Source organism: Python bivittatus, unplaced genomic scaffold, assembly GCF_059951505.1.
Source record: "Python bivittatus isolate LINGU-HERP-01145 unplaced genomic scaffold, Pbiv_v1 ctg000560_np1212, whole genome shotgun sequence".
Lineage (NCBI taxonomy): Eukaryota > Metazoa > Chordata > Lepidosauria > Squamata > Pythonidae > Python > Python bivittatus.
Genome location: NW_028277083.1, coordinates 218,204 through 236,250, shown reverse-complemented (window position 1 = coordinate 236,250; position 18,047 = coordinate 218,204). Strand labels below are relative to the sequence as shown.

General features: G+C 60.4%; 2 protein-coding genes across 8 annotated transcripts; one reads left to right on the top strand and one right to left on the bottom strand.

The window, feature by feature from the left end:
* The first annotated feature begins 28 nt into the window (after nucleotides 1–28).
* On the top strand, nucleotides 29–1,490 carry SNRNP25 (small nuclear ribonucleoprotein U11/U12 subunit 25). Its single transcript, XM_088147821.1, has 5 exons — nucleotides 29–162; nucleotides 250–346; nucleotides 518–623; nucleotides 698–772; nucleotides 885–1,490. The coding sequence occupies exons 1-5, from the start codon at nucleotides 55–57 to the stop codon at nucleotides 937–939; spliced, it is 441 nt and encodes a 146-aa protein (XP_088003947.1). The 5' UTR covers nucleotides 29–54; the 3' UTR covers nucleotides 940–1,490.
* A 396-nt stretch (nucleotides 1,491–1,886) lies between these two features.
* Nucleotides 1,887–14,948, bottom strand: RHBDF1 (rhomboid 5 homolog 1). 7 transcript variants are annotated; one of them, XM_088147794.1, is made up of 19 exons: nucleotides 14,435–14,925; nucleotides 9,616–9,757; nucleotides 9,219–9,349; nucleotides 8,387–8,491; nucleotides 7,523–7,736; nucleotides 7,009–7,215; nucleotides 6,299–6,424; nucleotides 6,052–6,215; nucleotides 5,333–5,584; nucleotides 5,109–5,220; nucleotides 4,799–4,873; nucleotides 4,535–4,696; nucleotides 4,247–4,347; nucleotides 4,060–4,123; nucleotides 3,822–3,916; nucleotides 3,487–3,562; nucleotides 3,312–3,412; nucleotides 3,028–3,181; nucleotides 1,887–2,593 (listed from the first exon to the last, which is right to left on the bottom strand). In XM_088147794.1, exons 2-19 carry the CDS (start codon nucleotides 9,733–9,735, stop codon nucleotides 2,174–2,176), a joined length of 2,679 nt encoding a protein of 892 aa, XP_088003920.1. In that variant the 5' UTR covers nucleotides 9,736–9,757; nucleotides 14,435–14,925; the 3' UTR covers nucleotides 1,887–2,173. The 7 variants fall into 7 exon arrangements, with proteins under 7 accessions (XP_088003920.1, XP_088003918.1, XP_088003915.1 ...); XM_088147792.1 differs by having other exon boundaries at nucleotides 3,028–3,412; nucleotides 3,487–3,563; nucleotides 3,827–3,916; nucleotides 8,387–8,488; nucleotides 14,435–14,948; XM_088147789.1 differs by having other exon boundaries at nucleotides 3,028–3,412; nucleotides 3,487–3,563; nucleotides 3,827–3,916; nucleotides 14,435–14,946.
* Nucleotides 14,949–18,047: the final 3,099 nt, after the last annotated feature.

The following is an 18,047-nucleotide window of genomic DNA, read 5'->3' as shown; positions in this document are numbered from 1 at the left end:
ACGCCACGCCTGCTTCCGGTTCCGGCCGCGCGAGGATCCACCCCCCCGACGAGGATGGAGGAGGACGAGGAAGAGGAGGCGCACGCGGAGGCGGTGGCCCGCTGGCAGTCCGGCCTGGCACGCCTGGTCAGGGACCCGCTCCTCTGCGACCTCCCGGCGCAGGTCAGGGGGCGGGGCGGGGCGGGGCCGGGCGGCCGGGCGGCGCCGGGGGCGGCCGCTCACGCCGCACATGCGTGCTGTGCCCCGCAGGTGACCCCCGAGGAGATTAGCTCGCAGGTGGCGCTCGAGTACGGCCAGGCCATGACGGTGCGCGTGCGCAGAGTCGACGCCCCCGAGGCGCCCATGCGTGAGTCGCGGCGGGCGGGCGGGTGGGTGGGCGCGGGGCGGCGCCATCTGCCGGGAGCGCCCAGCGGTGCCTCGTCCCGCCCCGCCGCCGCGGCGGTGGTGCAGACCGCGGGCAGGGCGCCCCCTGGCGGCCGCCGCGGGAGCGCCCAGCCGTGCCTTGCCTCCCCCGCAGCCGTGGTGGTGGTGCAGAACGCGAGCGTGCTGGAGCTGAAGAAGGCGGTGCGGCGGTTCGTGCAGCTCAGGCAGGAGCGCGAGGGCGGCGCGCGGCACGCCAGCTGGTGAGTCCCTTCCGCGCCTCGGGGGGCCCGCCCGACGCCCGCCCGCCCGCCTGACTCCCTCCCTCCCTCCGCAGGAGGTACGTCTGGCGTACCTACAGCCTGACCTTCGGCGGGGAGAAGCTGGCGGACGACCGGAAGAAGCTGCGCGAGTGAGTGCCGGGCTGCTCGCGAGCGGGGCGGGCGGCGGGTGCCTGTCCGCCTGCCTCCGGGCGGCGGGCGCTGGTTCTCTGGCGAACCGTTCCGTGCCCTGCGCCCTTCCAGGTACGGGATCCGGAACCGGGACGAAGTCGGGTTCATCAAGAAGCTCCGGAAGTGAGCCCGGAGCGTCTGAACGGCTTCCCGCGTCCTCGCTCGGGCGCCGCTGGCCTGGCCGGGCTCGCGCCGCGCTTCGGGCCCGACGGGCCGCGGAGACGGGCCAGCGGCGCTCTGGGCGCCAGCCAGGGGCCCCGGCCCTGCCGCCGCCGCCGGGTGTTATTTCCGCGGGCCGAGCCAGCGGCTGCCGAGGGGATTCCTGGGCCGGAGCCGTTCGCCGGCTCCGGGTCTGCAAGACTCAGGTTGCCTGATTCTGAGGAGGGTCTTCTGGACCACCGGCAAGCTTGCGCCTGCGACCGCCGAGCCCCCTCCAGGGCTCTGGGCTAACCCTTCAGAAACCCGCCCGGAAGGGAGCCGCTCCGGATTTGCTCTGCATCGCTGCCGCGGGGGCAGCTGCCCGAGGGGGCTTAAACGGCTGCTGCGGCGGAGGGCCCAGGTTTGGAAGGGCTTTTTCTCAAGGTGAAGATAGCAACGGACCTGAGGCAAACAACAGCCCGCGAGTAACGTTGAAAGTACGTGGATTACAATAAAGTGCGCTGAAAGCTCTTTCTGTTATCAGAGTTGCCGTCCGTCTGTTTATGCGCGCGGTTACTTTTGAGTTGCATAGCGTGGGCAGTAGTAAAGTGTGAATTCGCAATGGATGCGGACAGCTGTAGTTTTCCTTAGCATTTTTGCTGTGACTGATTTCATGACATCATGTTATTGTCAGCTCTTAATGACCGCATAGATGGATTTTTTCCATGATGATCTGACATCTAAACTAGTTAGTGCTCTCACTCACATAACCAATTATATTTTCTGCAGGACCCCAAAGTCAGCTATTCAATCAAACACAGGCAGCCTTTCATTTTAAATGTTAGAATTGGGCTAACGCTGAATTAAGAAGATACACTCCTTGCTCTGGGGACATTGGTCAGTAATCTCAATTTTGGCACAGATACACCCCCAAACTTAATGGAAATGTAGCTAAAACGCTACCTTTGTCTTTAATCACCGCCAGGGTAACAACTAACAAACCTCATGAAAAGGGCCACTTTGAAACTAGCATAATAAAAATGTGGCAGCAGAAAAGGTTCAGTAAAATTGAACAAGGCACCGACTTTCTGTGTGCTGAAAAGGTTCCAGTCACCAGGATAAGGCAGCGTGGGTATAAGCAAGAATTTAAATCGGCCGGCAGCCCGGAAAGGAACATCACGGAGGCTTTGGCCGAGGCAGCTGGTGACGGCGGTCCTCCCGGCTCAGTGGAGCTGTGCGTCCAGATCATACTTCTCACAGAATTTGTCGGTGAAGGGGAGGCACGTGAGGACTTCGCACCACTGGCAGCGAATGGGGTAGAAGTAGAACAGCACCACCAGTCCGGAGAGCAGCCCCACGAAGACCAACTGGAAGATGATGATCTGGCACCGCTTCCGGTACAGATCGAATCTGCCAAAGCTGATATATGGGAGGAAGGCGAAGGACAGGAAGAGGCCGCTGATGAAGCCACAGATGTGAGCAAAGTTGTCTATCCAGGGTAGGAGGCCGAAGGCAAACAGGAACAGCACAACAGCCAGTAGTTTGAAGAGGGCCCTCCAGGGCCGAGCCAGGATCTGCCAGCTCTGGAAGAGCTCCACGAAGAGGCAGGCCAGGATGCCGAACTGGGAGCCCGCCGGGCCCACCTGTGCAGGGGGATGGCCATTAGACAGCTGGTGAGCCTCACCCCGCGGCGCTACAGGAAAGGCTGGGCAGGCAGGGACATCCTTGTTCAAGCCTGGTTGAGAACCTGGCTTGTGCTGCCGGAAGAGGAAGAGCAAGCACAGGGGCTGCCCGCAGGGGAGGGGCACCCTGGCTCTTCAGGCGAGAGTGTGCAGGGCCCGCGAAGGAAGGCAGGAAATGGCCCAAAGGGAGTGACGGAGCCGGATCCTGTCCCCAGCACACTGAGAGGCTTCCTGCTGCACTGGGGCCTTTCGGAGGATGCAGCTGAGCCACTGCCCCTTGGTCCAGCGCCACAGAGACGAGGCATCTCGGTCCCCACACTGGGGCACCCTTTGCTTGAGAAGTCATCCTGCAACCACACCAGGCTCCCCCTCCCTGGGCAGCTAAGAAGACACACCTCGGCCCGATAGGGGAGGAAGATAGCGCTGGCCAGGTTCCCCGTGATGCCGCTAAGCAGGTAGATCAGGGAGATGCGGTGCCAGCCAGCTAACTTCTCCAAGTCGCGCAAGATGGTCATCTGGAAGCACACTGACACAAGGCAGTGCAGGATCCTGTCAGGCAGGAAAAAGCAGCAGCAGTGACTTTTGCTCTCACCAAGTGGGGAAAGGGAAGTGGGGACTTCCAAAGGAAAGTAGCAGCCTCTGCAGTAGATCCTTCCCAGTGGTTCTGGGCTGGGCTTACCCTGCATGAAGGAACAGCGACAGCCACAGGCGGTAGACCTGATCCGGGACCTCGGGGTTGAGGAAGGGGAGGAGGCCGCAGACGTCATCCATGCAGTGCACCTGGCAAGACAGAGTAATGGCTGAGTTCAGAGAACAGTGCCTGCTGGAGTCAGCCTGGGGAGGGACACGGGTACCTGGGAGCAGAGAGTGGCCTCTTCGTGGAAATAACCGTGCATGAAAGTGCAGTATTCCCGCGAGGTGATCTCACACCTGGGAGGAGAGAACCAGAGTGCCCGGAAGTTAAGCAGGGCCGAAGTGGAGAGAACACTGGCTGCACCAGCAGGTAAAAAGGACTGGGTGACAGCGAGCCCAAGGCTGGTGAGGCAGCGCTGCCAAGGATGAGCCTCCAGCCCAGAAGAGGCTGGTCCAGTGGAAGGAGGCAGGTCAGCCAAATGGCCCCCTCCATCTGGCAGGAGTGGACTGGCCACCCCGTCAGTTCTGGGCCCTAACAAGGTCCACCCCACCCTACCTTCCCTTGGTGCCGATACAGCAGGGCCGCCCAGTGATCACGCAGTCCATGTGCGGGTGGTTAGTGCGGTTCCCAGCGCTGTTGTTGGTGCAGATCTGGAAGAAGATGGACAGGACTTGCTCCTTGCCTTCTCCTCAAGAGAATGCTGCCCGGAGCATTCCCCCCATGCAGATGGATGTGGGGGTGGCTAGGCAGACTCCATGGTGCCCCTGCAGTCCCTAATCCTCTGGAGACGTACGGGCCACTTGGTGATGTCATCGGGCCACTCGTGAGGGTCCATGGAGGCCGGCTGCTCACACACCCTGTGGAGGGAAGAATCCTGGGGAACTTCATGCTGTGGGACAAGGCAGCAGCCCTCTGGTCATGCCACGAGCTGGAGTGCCTGCTTCAGGGAAGCAGGCCCGGAGCCCTGCGACCCAACCTACCTGGGGTCTTGGTGACACACAGAACCAAACTTCCTCTTGTCTCCGGCCAGCAATGGGGTGCTGGCGTGACTTGGCCACTTCACCCATACGGCCAAAGTGGACTACAAAAAAGATGGGTACATGTGGGCAGGAGCAGGGTCCCCGGTGGGGATCTTCTCTCTCCCCAGAAGCAGGGGCCTGGCCAGCGGGAAGGACGGGAGCCCTCCACTCAGGCATGGGGGGAGGAAGGGGGTCGGGTTCCCACCAGGGGCCGGCCAGCCAGCCAGCCAGCCAGCCGGCCGGGCTTACAGAGCACTCCTCCTCTGCCGTCTGCACACAGCCCGACTTGTCGTTGCGCACACAGCAGGCGGAGTGCTTCTCTTTGTCACGGGCCGCACGGATGAAGCTGTCCACCTGCTGGTCTTGCCGCATGCAAGGGGCGAACTTCGCGCCCAGATGGATGAGCGCTTCCTGGAAGGGGCGGCAGGAGTCTCAGCCAAGCCTGTGGAAGACTCTGACTCCCAGATCAAAGCCTAGCAATCAAAGGAGGAGCCACATGGGGCTGGCACTCACTGAGCTGGGGCCTATCCAGAAATTCTCCTGTTGGACGTATTTCACGTTCTCATATATCCCACGGTTTCTCAGAACCTGCCAGAAAAAAGCCCCAGCACCTTGGAAGGGAGGAAGAGGTGGGCAGAACCCCCAACTCCAGCCTCCCTGGTTGCAGAAGGCCTGCAGATGGTTACGCTCTGCTCTCTCGGCCAGGAAGGGACTTGGGAGCGGCCCACCGTCCCCGTGCAGAAGAGGAAGGTCTACTCAGAAGTAGATGGGGCGCAGTTCACCACAGAAGAAAGGGCTTTGGAGGCAAGGGAGGACTGCTCACCGAGTCGACCGTCTCATGCTGTGAAAACCCCACGGGAGCAATTCCATAGATGGACACCGCCAGGATGGTGATGAGGGAATGCACAAAGGTGACCCAGTAGGTAAAGAAGGGCCTGCACAGAGCAGAGGGCAACCGGGCAGTCAAGCAACCATCGGTCGTTTGCCGCCACCCCCCCCGTCCACACCGGTACCGGCACCAGCACCTGCACCGGCACCTCCACCTACCGGTGGTCATCCATATCCTCAATCTGCTGCTTCACAAAGCTGTCGATGCGCTTGCGGTAAGTCCGGTTGGTCAGCCGACCCACCATGCCTAAGCCATAGGGGCGCTTCTCCTTGGAAAAGAGTTTGCGGACAGGGACAGTGATGCGCTGGCCGCGCCGCTGCAGACCCAGGCTGACCACCTCTTGCCGCAGGCGGACCTTCGGCTGCAACAAGGCCCCCTCCTTCTGTTTCCGCCAGCCACGCTCCAGGGGACTGGAAGAGAAGGGGGGGAGCACAGAGCAGGATAACTTCCCAAGAAACAAAGCTCTGGGATGTTGGACACACGCCAGCGTTTGTCCCGTAGCATACACTTAATTACTGCATTCACACGACATTTTAGCTGCCTTCTGAACGAACGGTTTCTGGGTCCACGTACAAGATGGACGCAGCCAGGTCACCCATGACAGGGTTTGGGGTCCCGGTGCAGCCTGCCCTGGCTTCGTTTGGGCCTGGCGTTCCCCCTCCCCTCCAGGAGCCATATTCGGGGCCGCAGATCATTCGTCCAAAGATCTGCAGCTTTGGCGACGTCCTTCGGGCAGTGTTTCACCCAGGTGAGCCTCTGCAGCCCCCAGGCAACTGCAGAGCGAGGGGCCCGGCAGCCCACCCCTTTCCTCAGAGGACCCCGGCTGCCATTCGTTCGCCTGTCGCCTTCCAGGAGGCCTCCACACGCTAAGACTCACAAGAGCAGGTGGCTTCTTTCTAGCTCGCTCCGGTCCAGGGCACCCCCCGTGAGGGCCGGCTGAGCCTGTAGGGCCTTCGCCTCAGGGACCCTGAGCGCCGCTTCGGAGGGGGACTCAAAAACTTCGTCGGGATATGTGGAGGGCTCTTCAGGCAGGACCCCTTCCTGGGCAAGGGAGGGAAGGCTCAGCTGTGGGGGCTGCTGGGGCCGCCGGCAGCCCCTTCCCACCCCCGCCACTCTGCCCTTACCCTGGCAAAGAAGGAGGTGTCCAGCTCATCTGGGAAGTCCATCGTGAAGTCTTCCTCCAGGAAGCTGGCCGGAGTGAAGCTGCGCTGTCGTGTCCTGCGCAGGGTGCCCTCTCTCACGGAACGGCCCTGCCGTGGAGATGGCGTGTGAGAGATGGAAAGCGCGCCACCCCTAAGCAGCCACGGGTGTGTCAACACACCACGATTTACCCAGAACGTGCCAACTTACTCTCCAATAGCACCGAAGATGCCGGGTTTGGACTTCAAAACCCTGCAGGGCCTAAGGACCCCCAGCGCCACCCGACTCCCACAAAGACCTTTTTCCAGCCCTAAGAAGCAGGTCTGGCCTAGTTGCAGTGCTTCCCAAGGCAGGCCCATCAGAAAAGTAGTTAAAAATCAAATATTTCAGCCAGCTCCAGACTGATTTCAGCTTGTTTCTGGTGCTTTATTCTCAGACGAGGGCCGTTGCTCGGAAACCTTGTGTCGGTCCCTGGCAGCCCTAGGTGGACAGGCTGACCACAACTGCTGACCGGATCGTGCAATAAAACTGCAGGTGGACCAGGGGGAGGGATGCGAGCGCTAGCTAAGGGCTGAGAGGCTTGATGCTCGAGCCCCAAGGCAGGCTAGCGAGAGAGCACGTGCCCCTCCTGAGGTGCCCCTTGTGCCATGCTTCTGGCCGCTTTTCCCCAAGCACCTCCCGCCCAGCCCCTCACCTTCACTAGTGCCGCTGCTGCTCGGAAGCTCATCTTCGCCACTGACTCCCTTTTCCGCCGCCGAGGCCAGCGACTGAAGCCGGAGCGTGAGCTGGTGAAGGAGCACAACGAGGTGGCTCCGGGTGTGGCCGGTGTGTGAGGCACGCTGTAGCCATCGCTGTCCTCGGCTATTCGGAAGGCCCGTCCACGGGCCAGGGGGTCAATTATCTGGCACCAGAGAGAGGGGAGTGGCCCTGAGGTGCAACGGCCCAGGGGCAGCGCTCCAGCCGGCTGGGCTCCGGCTGAAGGGGTTACGGGACTCCCACGAGGAGCTTGGGGGGGGGACAGGGTGGAGTCCTGGAGGCTCATCCCAAGACCCCCCTCCAATACATCTACTGGCATTTCCTTTGGCCTGGTCGCCATGGTTGGGCGCTGCCTCGTCCTCCCTCCCTCCACAATCCCGGCACCGAGAAAGTGAGGCCCCAAGGCTGCTTGCCCCATCCTGCCCAAGCCGGGCGACTCCCAGTCCACCTACTCTCTGCATGCCTGGCGGGCAAGGGGGCACGTAGAGCGGCGGTGGTGTCTCCGTGCTGGCCAGAGAGATGTTGTCCTGGCTCGGGAGGTCCATTTCACGGAGGGCCTGAGGCTTCAGCTTTCCGTAGCGCAGGCTGCAGTGGCGCAGACTCTTCCGCTGCCACTTTTGGGTGGCATCGCTCTCTTTACTGACCCCAAACCAGTCTGCTGTCCCCCTGAGAAGAGAGTGGAGGACCAGGAGGAGACCTGACTGAGAGCCGCAAAGCCCCCCACTACTACGTCCTTAGTTCTGCTGCCAGAGTCCTGCAAATCCTCCTGGGCCCAGACTAGTGGCCAAGCCGGGGGGTGGGCAGCGGGGGTTAGCTACAGAGCTTCAGGAGTTGTTAGTAGCACCTGCAGGAGAGTGTCCCGAGAGAACCAGCACTATTCCCAGGCCTGGGTGGGTGCAGCCCGGGGACCCGTCACTGGAGGAACAGGGCTGGCCCCTAGGTAGGGGCCAACACTTCATTGGGCTTTCAGGATGGTGTGAGACAGAGGCAGGTCCCATCGTCCTCATGGGATACGCCAAATCTTGCGGCAGCTACTTGGGGGAGGAGACCGGGGGGGACATGCTTATGTCGTGAGTCAAACAGGCTCCTGCAGTGGGAGGCAGCAAGAGAGAGAAGGAGCAGGAACTGCGTCTTTTCCTGCACCCTCCCCCAGCGCAAGGCACCCATAGGGAATCTCCCCGGGGCCGCAGGTCAGAAAGAGGCAATGTCAGGTGGGGGGACCGTGGGCTGCTTGCTGGCAACTGGAGCAGCTGTGCTCCCAGGACCCACATGCACCTCACACACATGCAGTGGTGCAGCACCAGCAGCACTGGTACCTGAACAGTGTTCTGGGCAGTGACTGGCGCTTTCTCAGGGGCCTCCTGCCCACCTGGTGCCCCCGAATGGGCAGGGTCTGAGTCCTCTCAAAGCGCACCTGCCTGCTGCAAAGGAGAGAGACTTGAAGGCCGGCAGGAGGGAAGGAGGCCGGTGATGCCTCTCAGCGGGCTGGAGCAATCTGCTCTTCCAGCTGGCAGCAGCTTGGGGAGTTGTGGGGTGGAGAAAGCCTTGGCAGCAAGGAGGGGCAGGAGGCCAAGCCCCGCTACGCTGGGGGTCCATTGCAGCAACACCAGACTCAGGTCACCCACTGACCCAGGGACCATTGGAGGGTTAGGGGTCCCGGAGCTGTCTGGTATGTGATGTGCCCGTTCCAGGCATGCAGCCTTTTGTTCTTGGGTCACACACTCACTCCATGCTCAGGTGTGCGCCCACATAGTTCTCTCTGGATGCCCGCTTCCTTGGCTTCTGCTCCACTCTGCTTTCCAGAGCCCGAACAGAGGCACGGGAAGCGAAGGTGCCCCTTTCCCAGAAGCAGGAAGACTCTGCAGCCCTTCTCGGAGGCAACGCTCCAGCTTCTGCCCCCCGCAGCTTAGCTCTTAGGATGGGGAAAAGTTCACCCACTGCACATGCTGCAGGGCCCCCTCCCCTCTCCACCGCAATACCGGAGGGCTTATCACCGTGAGATGCGGTGGCAAAGAACAGCCGCTGCCTACCAGGGTGGGGAGATGTGGCAATCTGGCTGCCAGCCCGGCTTCCAAGCCCAGCCAAGCCTTGGCAGGGATGCGGCCCAGATATCCAGGACTGGAGCGAGGCATGGGCTCCGGGGCTTACCTCCGGATGGTCTGGGTGATTGACGTCTGTCGCTGCAGGACTGGCCGCCGAGCTTCGTGGTAGGAAGCAGGGAAGAGGGTGTTCTCGGCCGGCATGCTGACGCTTCTGAGGAAGGTCTGGCGCTTGAAGGGCTGCCAAAGGAACCGGGGCGCGGGTGTCAGAGCACTGGCAGCCATGCATGGAGGGCCACAGCTGAGGCTGGCGAGAGACCGCCCACCTCTCAAGCCCGGAGGCTCCACGATGGGGTGGCTCCTCGCCCAACTTTAGTGTAGGCCCCCCCAATGAGTCCCCCAATCATGGTGGAAGACTTGCCCAGCCATCCAGGCAGGGAGGGGCAGCTGGGGGTTAGGAGCCTGGGCACGCTGGGCGGGCACTCCTGGGTGAGCCAACCAGGTACCTGGAGCGAGGCTGGTTCCTCCACTGCGGCCAAGAGCGGGGCAGCCGGAATGTCCAGTTTCAGCCAGGGAGGCTTCTTCCTCTGCAAGCTGCTGGAGCTGTCACGGCAAACCTCGGACATTTTCCCTCCTCAGCAATCCAGCCTGGAGGAGGGCAGAGTTTATGGGGAGGCGAACCAAGGGCCAAGGCAAGCCTGCTTCTGGCCATGAGCACTGACTCTCTTCCCACTCCACTGGAAGGTGTGGCCTGGGGCTGACGGGGCTCACAGGTCACCTGAGCGTGGGGCAACTTGGCCTCCAAAGCGCCAATGGCCACCAAGGCGTACAACACCAACACCCAGGCCTGGGAACAAACCCACATTAAACAGCTGCGGCTCCACTCGGCTGGAAGCTAAGCTTGGTTTGCATAAACAGCAATAGCAATGGGGGCCCACGCAGCCCAAGGCCCACACGAAAAGCAGGCGGCTGAGGCCAGGGCCAGCTGGGGACCAGGCTGAAGAGGCCCACCTGGATAGGGAAGTCCCTGAGCAAGGGGGAAATGCAGCCCACAGGCCCACTGGACACCGCCAGGACTGCCTTTGGCGGTTTCCTCTCTCTCCCGGGCCAGTCGAGCGTGAAAAGGGGGGCGCAACCAAAGCAGACCTTCTGTTCTCGGGAACGAACAGAGGCCAGAGGAACAAGGTGCCTCCCTTCCCAGAGGGACCTGGCCAGAGGCACAGCCCAGCCCCAGCTGGACCCTCCCAGCCAAGACGGTCAGGGCTAGGCCGGGAGAATTTCCTGGTGCACACAACCGGCCAGCTACCTTCAACCCATCAACTCCATAACAGAGCAGCCCTGTGTCCGGCCCCATAGCTCTGGGTTGCCAGAGACGGCCATGTGTTCTCATCCTGCCTGACTCTAAACAGGCTGCGAGCCCCCAGCAACAGGCTGATCTTGCTTCGCCTGCCGTGACGGGTCTCCACCTGAAAGCCTTTCCCCTGCCTATTCCGGCTGCCTCCCTCTGCCACCTCTGACCCCAATAAGGCCACCTCGGCTGCTGGAAGGGCCACCCACAACTCAGTCCTGAGCCTGCCCCACCTCCTCTCACTTCCAGCTGCAGGACCCTACTTGGTAGAAACCACAGAACCAGGGCGGCTCTCAGCAGTTTCGGATTCTGACGGCTTGGTCCGCTGCAAAACTTTTGGGGTTAGGTCTCCCGTGTTCCACACACCCACTGATGGGGGAGGGGCTTCCTCCCCCTCTCAGAGCTCCCTAGCCTGCCTGTCTGTCCTGCTCTTCCCCCCCAGCCAATGGGAGAGTTGAGAGGGCTTCTTCTTCCTGGCTGCCCGCCCTCAAATTTTCCTTCCCTGCTAGGAGTGGGTGGGAACAGCTGGCCTAGGACAGTTTTCCTCATCCTCCAAAGGGCCCGGTGCTCTGCAAATATGCACAAGGCCAAAGAGGGATAAAGGCTCCCCTCCCTGCCCCCAGCAGAAAGCACTTCTCCATGCAAAGACGGCATGCAACGTGACCTCCTTCAGACAGATGCATGTCTGGATTTGCACTCAAGTCCCTCTCTCCAGCATTCTGAGGGGCTGGGTGGAGCCACAGAGACATCCCCCGAGTGGGGCTTTGGGCTCCTGTGTGACACCCTCTCCCTCCCTTCCAGGGCGGGAGCAGCAAGATGTGACATTCCTAAGAACTGGGCAGTTCCCGCTCTTGGCCAGAACCAGAAAATCCAGTTGAGGCTTCAGATTTTTCCCACAGGCTTCTTGCTTTCAAAGTTTCTCAGGGGAGTCCTGGAGGAGCTGGCAGCCTGGCTACATCCAAACCACACCAGAGCATTTGTTGCAGCTCTGCAGGAGGTGCCAAAAATTCTGCCCTCTTTCTCCTTGCAGCTCCTCTGTCTACAAAAACATAGGGGGTGGAGAGCTTTTCATTCATCTGGGCCCCCTCCCCCATGCAAGCCACATTCACACGTACACCAGAGCTGCAGCTTGACTCTTGCAAGAACAGGATGTTCTCTGATGGATGTGTTTTATTTACAAATATACAATTCTCAAGCGCTGCATGGAAAAAATACAAGAGGGTGAGTGAGACCAGCTGTCTCTATGCCCTTAGTGCACCCACCACACAAGCACAGAGACTTCAAAGCAGCCCCCCCACCTTTTTGACCAGGGGGCTCCTTTGGAATTTAGGCACTCTTGCAAAAGGGCTACTGGGCGCCTTGCCCAAAAAAATGCCATGGGGATAGAATCAGTTACAAACTTCGATTTAGCTTCCCATTAGGCCTGACTTCTATTATTTTCAATTAAAAATAAATCTTTTCTGTTAAAAAGTCAAGGGGACCAGCAGGTGACCAGCACACCCAGCACTTGCCTGCCGGATTCCTTGCAGGAACAGGGGCCTCACTGGCCCCACTGCATGAGAGGCACGGCACCCCCATTTTACGGTTAAATTCTGGCCCAGAAGCTCCCTGTTGGAGGAGGCAAAAACAGGAAGAAGGCCCAGGACTCCGGTCGATCGCCCGGCCGGCTGCGCAATCTCTCTCAAAGGCATCTGATAGAATTCACGGAGCCAGGAGGCCCTGCAGGCCATCCGGTTCCGCCTCCTGCTCCAGGCAGGAATCCAAGCAAAGCAAGGGAGCGCCTTCCCTGCACGCCCCCTCTTATCGTTAAGAGGCTCTTCCTCGCATTCAGCCGGAATCTGCCTTCCTTTCCCTTCAGCCCATTCTCTGGCGTGCCAGAGAACAGGTCCTGACCTTGGCCTGCGCCATGTCCAGGAAAGCGCTGTGCTCTCCCCCACCCCGTCCCTTTTCTGCAGGTTAAAGGGACCGGGTTTCATCATCCTCTCTTCACGGGACTTGCTTTCTAGCCTCTGGATCGCCCCGTGGCCTTCTTTGTGCCTGTCCAAAACATGCCACTGCATTTGTGTGGTGGAAGGCCCAAGTGAAGTAGGAAATACTCCGAATAGGAATTCCTGGGATTGGGGAACGATGCACCTCTGGCATTCCTCTCTCCTACAGCCTTTGGCCAGGTGCAGTTCAGCATCCTCACCACCCCTGCTATTGCCAAGCCTGGCATTCCCCATTCTGCCTTCTGCTGCCCCCATCAGCCCTCTGGGCCGCTGCGATGCCTGGTCAGCCTCTGGAGGGGAAAGAGAGCTGGGGGCAGAGTTTGCGCCTCCTGTGCTACAGCTTCCCCCAAAGACCTCTTCCCTCCCAGCTTGCTTGGCATAGCAATGCCATTCTCTTTTGTAGGGTCACCTTTGGGAATTTCTCAGGCTATACTTAGAAAGGAAAGGAGAAAAGGTAAGGCTTTAAAGAAAAAGAACGATGGGAGGCGTAAGATCAGCCCAGCCACATCAGAGCAAAGCCGCCTCTTCCAGGGTCCCAGCACCAACCGGATGCCACAATAAGAAGTCCAAGAGGGGGCGGGGGGGCTCGGCTTCTTCCTGCTCCTGCTCCCGGCACTGAGCTGTGCTGCCTCCGATACTGGAGGTGGCAAGGAGCCATCGTGGATGAGATGCAGAGTGGCGCTAAGAGGAAAAACGTGATTCCTCGTCTTCCCCCCCCCACCCCCCAGCCATGCTATTTACTTCTGCTCTTGAACTTCTGCTCAAGGAATTGAATTTACAGCTGGCTGTAGGGGCTCTGGATGAGGTGCTGGATCAGGATGTCCAAGAAGAAATTCAATTCCTCAAGCAGAGTTTTCTTCCTTCCCTGCCAGGGCACTGGGGTTCCCATGACCAGTGGGAAATTTGGACAGAGGCTGGTGCTTTGTGCCATTTTCCTCTGAATTCATTTTGTGGGAGAATGCACCCCCGAGCTTATGGTTTTAAGCCTCATTAGGACAGGTCCGTCCTCCCCACCCGCGCATTTGCCTCCAGCCACAAGTGGGGGGGGGGCTAAGAAAGCGCAGGGCTTCCTAAGTAGGAAACTCAGGGGAACCCCAGCGCCCAGGCAGAGAAGGAAGAAACTCAGGTGTCCCCCCGCCCCCCAGGAGCAAGCATTAGCTCTTTGGCCTTCAAAACGGAAGCCCACGGCTACTACGGCCTCCCAGGCAGCGGCGCTTTCGAGAAGTTACCGTGAGCTGGGAGGCACTGGATGGACAGGTTGCGTTATCGCCACTGCGGGCCCAGGTGCTGGGAAAGCCACACCCCAAAACTGATAAATCAGGGTTCAGCATCGGACTGGGAGGAGGTCGCAGCTGCCGCACTTTCCAGCCTGGCCGGAACAACGGCGAGGCGGCCCCCGGGACTGGAGCGGCGAGAACCACCGAGGAGGAGGTCAACGGCGGCGGCGCGCTGGCTCGCTTCTGGCCCGCCGGGCAGCGTCCAACTAAGCCTCCCGAGGGGGGATGCGCGGGCCGGCCTGGGGCGTCGCTGCGCCCTCGCTCTCCGCCCTCGCCGGCCTGCGGGAGCTGCCGCCCCGGGCCCCGCTCGGCGGGGAGAAGCGGGGCGCGGGACTCCCCGCTAGACTCGGGCATGGCCGCAGCCACGCGTAAGCCGGCGCGGGCTGCCAGCCGCCGGGGCTCCCCAACAACCGGGCACGGCACCGGCGGCAGGCCCCGGCGGCGGTCAGGCTTCTTTCCGCGCGCCCAGCGGCTCCAGAAGCGCAGGGCAAGCCCTGCCGGATCGCGCGGCCGCCGACGGCTGGCCCGCTTCCCGCTCCGACCTCGGGAGCGCCGCGCCGCTCAGGCGCCTGTTCCGAAGCGGCGGGCAGGAGGACCCCGCCCGCTGCTCCCCGGGCCGCGCCGGCCAGCCGCTGAAAGGGCGCGAGGCGGCCGGAGGACCCGGCGCGCCGCCTTCCCGCGCCGTGCCGTGCCGTCCCCCGCCTGAACTCACCGGGGGGCCGCGGCTCCCCGCCGCTCCAGCCGGCGCCGTCCAAGGAGTGCTGACCGGGCGGCCATTCAGCGAGGAGGGCCGGCCTCGGCACAGCCGGCCTGGAGACCGAAGGGCGGCCCGGCGCGGAAGGCGGGCCGGGCCGGGCCGGGCGTGACTCAGGCCTCAGGAATGCGCCGGGCGGAGAAGCGGCTCCCTCCGCCCGCCCCGGCCGCCCGCCTAGCCTCCCAGCCGGCGCCACCGCGGGAGGAAACTGCCGCGCTGGAGTTTGGCCGGCTGTGCAGCGAGGCGGGTCCGGCGCCCGCGGCAGGGCTCGGGCGGCGTGCGGGGCGGAAGCCTTCCGGCAGGGCGACCTCCTCCTACGGGACGTCCCTGTATCGGCCGCGGGCCGGGAAGCGAGCGGTGCGGACGGCCGCCGGCCACCAGCGTATCGCGAAGCTGCCCCGCCTCGTCGCCTGCCAGCCTGCGCCCGCCGCTGGCTGCTGCCCTGGACCTAACCCAGGCCACCCCGTTCGGTTCGGGAGGCTGGGACCAGCTCTCCGGGGACCCTTCTCACCCGCCTGGCTTGCCTGCTGCGGGGGGGATTGGATAGGCGGGCCGTGTTCCTGATCCTTCGGGCCAGAGAAGTCCTTGCAGTGGGAAGGGCCCCTTGGGCCCTGGGGCTAGGCAATCCTCCCTCTTCCCCCTGAAGCGGTGGGCCCCCTGTCCTGCCGTGAGAGAGCTGTGCGTGGCTCTTTGGGCAGAGCCCCCAGTCTGCCCCCACTGGTTGCCAAGAGGAAACTGGGGTGCTTTGCTCGGGGGGAGCCGCTGACAGAAAGCCTTGAATCCCTCTTTGTGGCCAAGGCTGGCACCGCTGGGGAGGCTGAGCAGCCCAACAATGTCGCTATTGAAGCCACGGGGAGCTGCCCTTTAAGCAGGGAGGGTGCCCCCTCCCTTTCCCATGGGGCTTTCATCCAGGCAGGGAAGAACAGCAACAGCCTTTCTTCTCCTGTTCCTCCTTCCCAAGACAGAGTGCTGGCTTTGGCGAGGGAGAAGTCAGGGCAACCATGGTGCCAACCTGACTCCACCCATCTGTCTGTCCTCCATGCCCATCCGGCAGGCCTAGGCTGGGGGCCCGCTGACCACACAAGGTCCCAGCAGCACGCTGCTTTGGCCAGCTTGCCAAGTGACCTCTTGAGATCAAGAGGGCTAGAAACCAGGGGTTGTGTTTTTAAGGTGGCAGTGGAAGTCAAGGGCACGAGGGAGGGAGTTGAACCAAGTTATGCTCAAGTTTTGGGGGAAAAGAGCTCACACATGCACATCCCACTCTTCCCTCTTGGGGTAAGCAGCAGGATGCACCGGGCCAAGAGAGGGTTAAAAGAAGAGTCAGCCAAAGAAATGGAAAGACATTACAAAAAGAAATCAGTCTTAATCTAGTTGATACCAACACCATTCTCTACACTGCCCCACACTTTTCTTAGAAAAGCCTGAAGACTTTAATGAGAAATTAATAACAGCAACATTGGAGGGCAATTTATCCCACAAAGAGGGCACTCCTAAGATTTTGTTTTTGATGTGTTTTTCTTTTTATAAATTTTAATTATGTATTTATTGTTTTAATTTGATGTAAACCGTCCAGAGTCCCCCATTGTGGGGAGATGGGTGAGGATAAGTCTATAAATAAACAAACAAATTTCTGCAATCAATCAGTCAATCAATCAACTTCTGTGGCTCCAGCATGCCGCAAAGTTTGGAATCCAAAGGCCAGTCGAGCCGCCTGCTTTCCTCCTGCTGGATTAGCCACACCCACCCAAGGTACAGCTCCTTTTCCTCAGCCAGAGGATTTGTGGAGGAAATCAGCATCTGCGGCAACACCCCCCACCAGGCCTCGTCAGTCACTGCCCCTTGGGAAGGCAGGCCTGGCCCTGAACCTCCAGGGAGCTACGCACTCAGGCGCAGCCTCTCCCTGGCCTGGCAGCGCAGACCTCAGCGCTTCTAAAGCTCTTCTAATCCTGTAGCTCGCTGCAGGTTTCCCACCCAACTGGGAAGAGGGCCTTTGAAGAGGGGGGGCTGTTCAAGAGCACACGTTCCCTGCTGCAAGAAAGGCATGTCATCAGGGCTGCAGTCTGTTCTGCAGCCAAGGCCCTTGGGGAACCACCACTATTTTGATTTTAAATGCGTGCTTTCCCCCTTCATTATTCTGATGGTCTTCTTCCTCTGCCTCAGTTTCCCCCTTGGTCCAGCACAGCTACAGGTGGCAGTTGCAGATATTCTTTCCCATATCTGGCATGTTTTCGTTTTAGAGTTTTCCGACAGATGGTATCCTTTCATTTTCATGCTTAAGGTTTGCCCCCGCTTCTGATCCTTGGCTGATGTTTGATAAATTCATTTTGCAGCTCCAGCTCCAGTCTGACTGTAAAATGTAAGAGTGGAAATGTAAAAACCTGAATACCTCAAATAGTTCCAGATGTTCAGGGATGCTAAAGACAAAGCAAGCAGCAGGTGCAGTACTTAACCAACCTATCCAGGGTGAAAGAGCAGCAGTTAGAAAAAACTTGGGGGCCCCTTCCTCCCCACCCCCACCCTGAGAACAGCAGTGCTGATGGGACTGGTGCCTGCTGGGAATTACTGGGCTGTCACGCTCCGCTGCAGGCGCAGGCCCTCCGCCCAGGAAAGTGGCGGCCCTGTCAAGCTGTTGGGCTAGAGCTTCCTCTACAGCCTCTCCTGGCTGAGGACAAAGACCCTCAGTGCTGAACAGACGTGATTCCTGGATCCGCCGAGGGAGGCATTTCTGGAAGTAACCGCAGCCCACGCACACCCTGGTCTGAATACCCCAATAACATGGGGGGGGGCTCTGCCAAATGCTATGACTGAATTCATCTGATACACAAAAGGGAACCCCTGTACCCTCTTCGGGTGAAGAGAAAGGAAGGCATCACGTTGAGGGCTCTTTGCCAGAGGATGAGGAGAAAGTCCAGTTGCAGAGCACAGTTCTTGGGGCCACAAAGTACCTTAACCTGGGCAGAAAGTGTTTCCCCACCCCAGATGTTCATATATGGCCAGGATCTGACGGGAGGTTATATTTAGCCCCCTTCCATGACTTCCAGCTTAGCTGTCAGACTCGGCAACAGCTGCTACGCTTTACTGGCTTGAAAACACGTAGCCTTTTCCAAGACGTTCGGTGGTTGGGTTCCCTTCCTTCTTTACAGCAGTCCTGGAAGAAAAACCATGTTCCGGTCTAGCTTGAGTATGCCCCCCAAATTATTTGGTTTTCACAGCTGCCTGCCAGGCACACAGAACAGAAGAGCTGCCTCTTGCAGCCAGTTGGGGCTTGCGGGTCAGGACTCAAATCCACAGCCATTGCCACGCTGCCAGGAAGAGGGAGCCGGGACCTGGCTCCCCACTGGGTTAATTCTCAGGGTGGGCTTTCGCTTATTAGTTTTGCCTTGGCTGGGGCTTTATTTAAAGTTGGCAGGGGGTCACGTTTGTTTTCCTTGAATGGGGAGGGGTCCGTTAGACAAGGCTGTGCCTCCAGATGGGAAGGAGACAGAGTCCAGCCTCAGACATTTGACACCCAGAGCCCCCTCCTCCAGCTGCTCACTGAAGCCAAGGAGAAAAGGACCTGCCAACATCTGTA

Bases quoted from the DNA above. Each gene is read 5' to 3' on its own strand.
- SNRNP25 (XM_088147821.1), top strand. From the start codon at position 55: ATGGAGGAGGACGAGGAAGAGGAGGCGCACGCGGAGGCGGTGGCCCGC. The intron at 163-249 runs GTCAGGGGGCGG...TGTGCCCCGCAG, and splicing joins TCTGCGACCTCCCGGCGCAG to GTGACCCCCGAGGAGATTAG. The intron at 347-517 runs GTGAGTCGCGGC...CCTCCCCCGCAG, and splicing joins CGCCCCCGAGGCGCCCATGC to CCGTGGTGGTGGTGCAGAAC.
- RHBDF1 (XM_088147789.1), bottom strand. From the start codon at position 9,735: ATGTCCGAGGTTTGCCGTGACAGCTCCAGCAGCTTGCAGAGGAAGAAG. The intron at 4,874-5,108 runs GTGAGCAGTCCT...TTTTTCTGGCAG, and splicing joins AGCATGAGACGGTCGACTCG to GTTCTGAGAAACCGTGGGAT. The intron at 4,124-4,246 runs GTAGGTTGGGTC...TTCCCTCCACAG, and splicing joins GTGTGTCACCAAGACCCCAG to GGTGTGTGAGCAGCCGGCCT.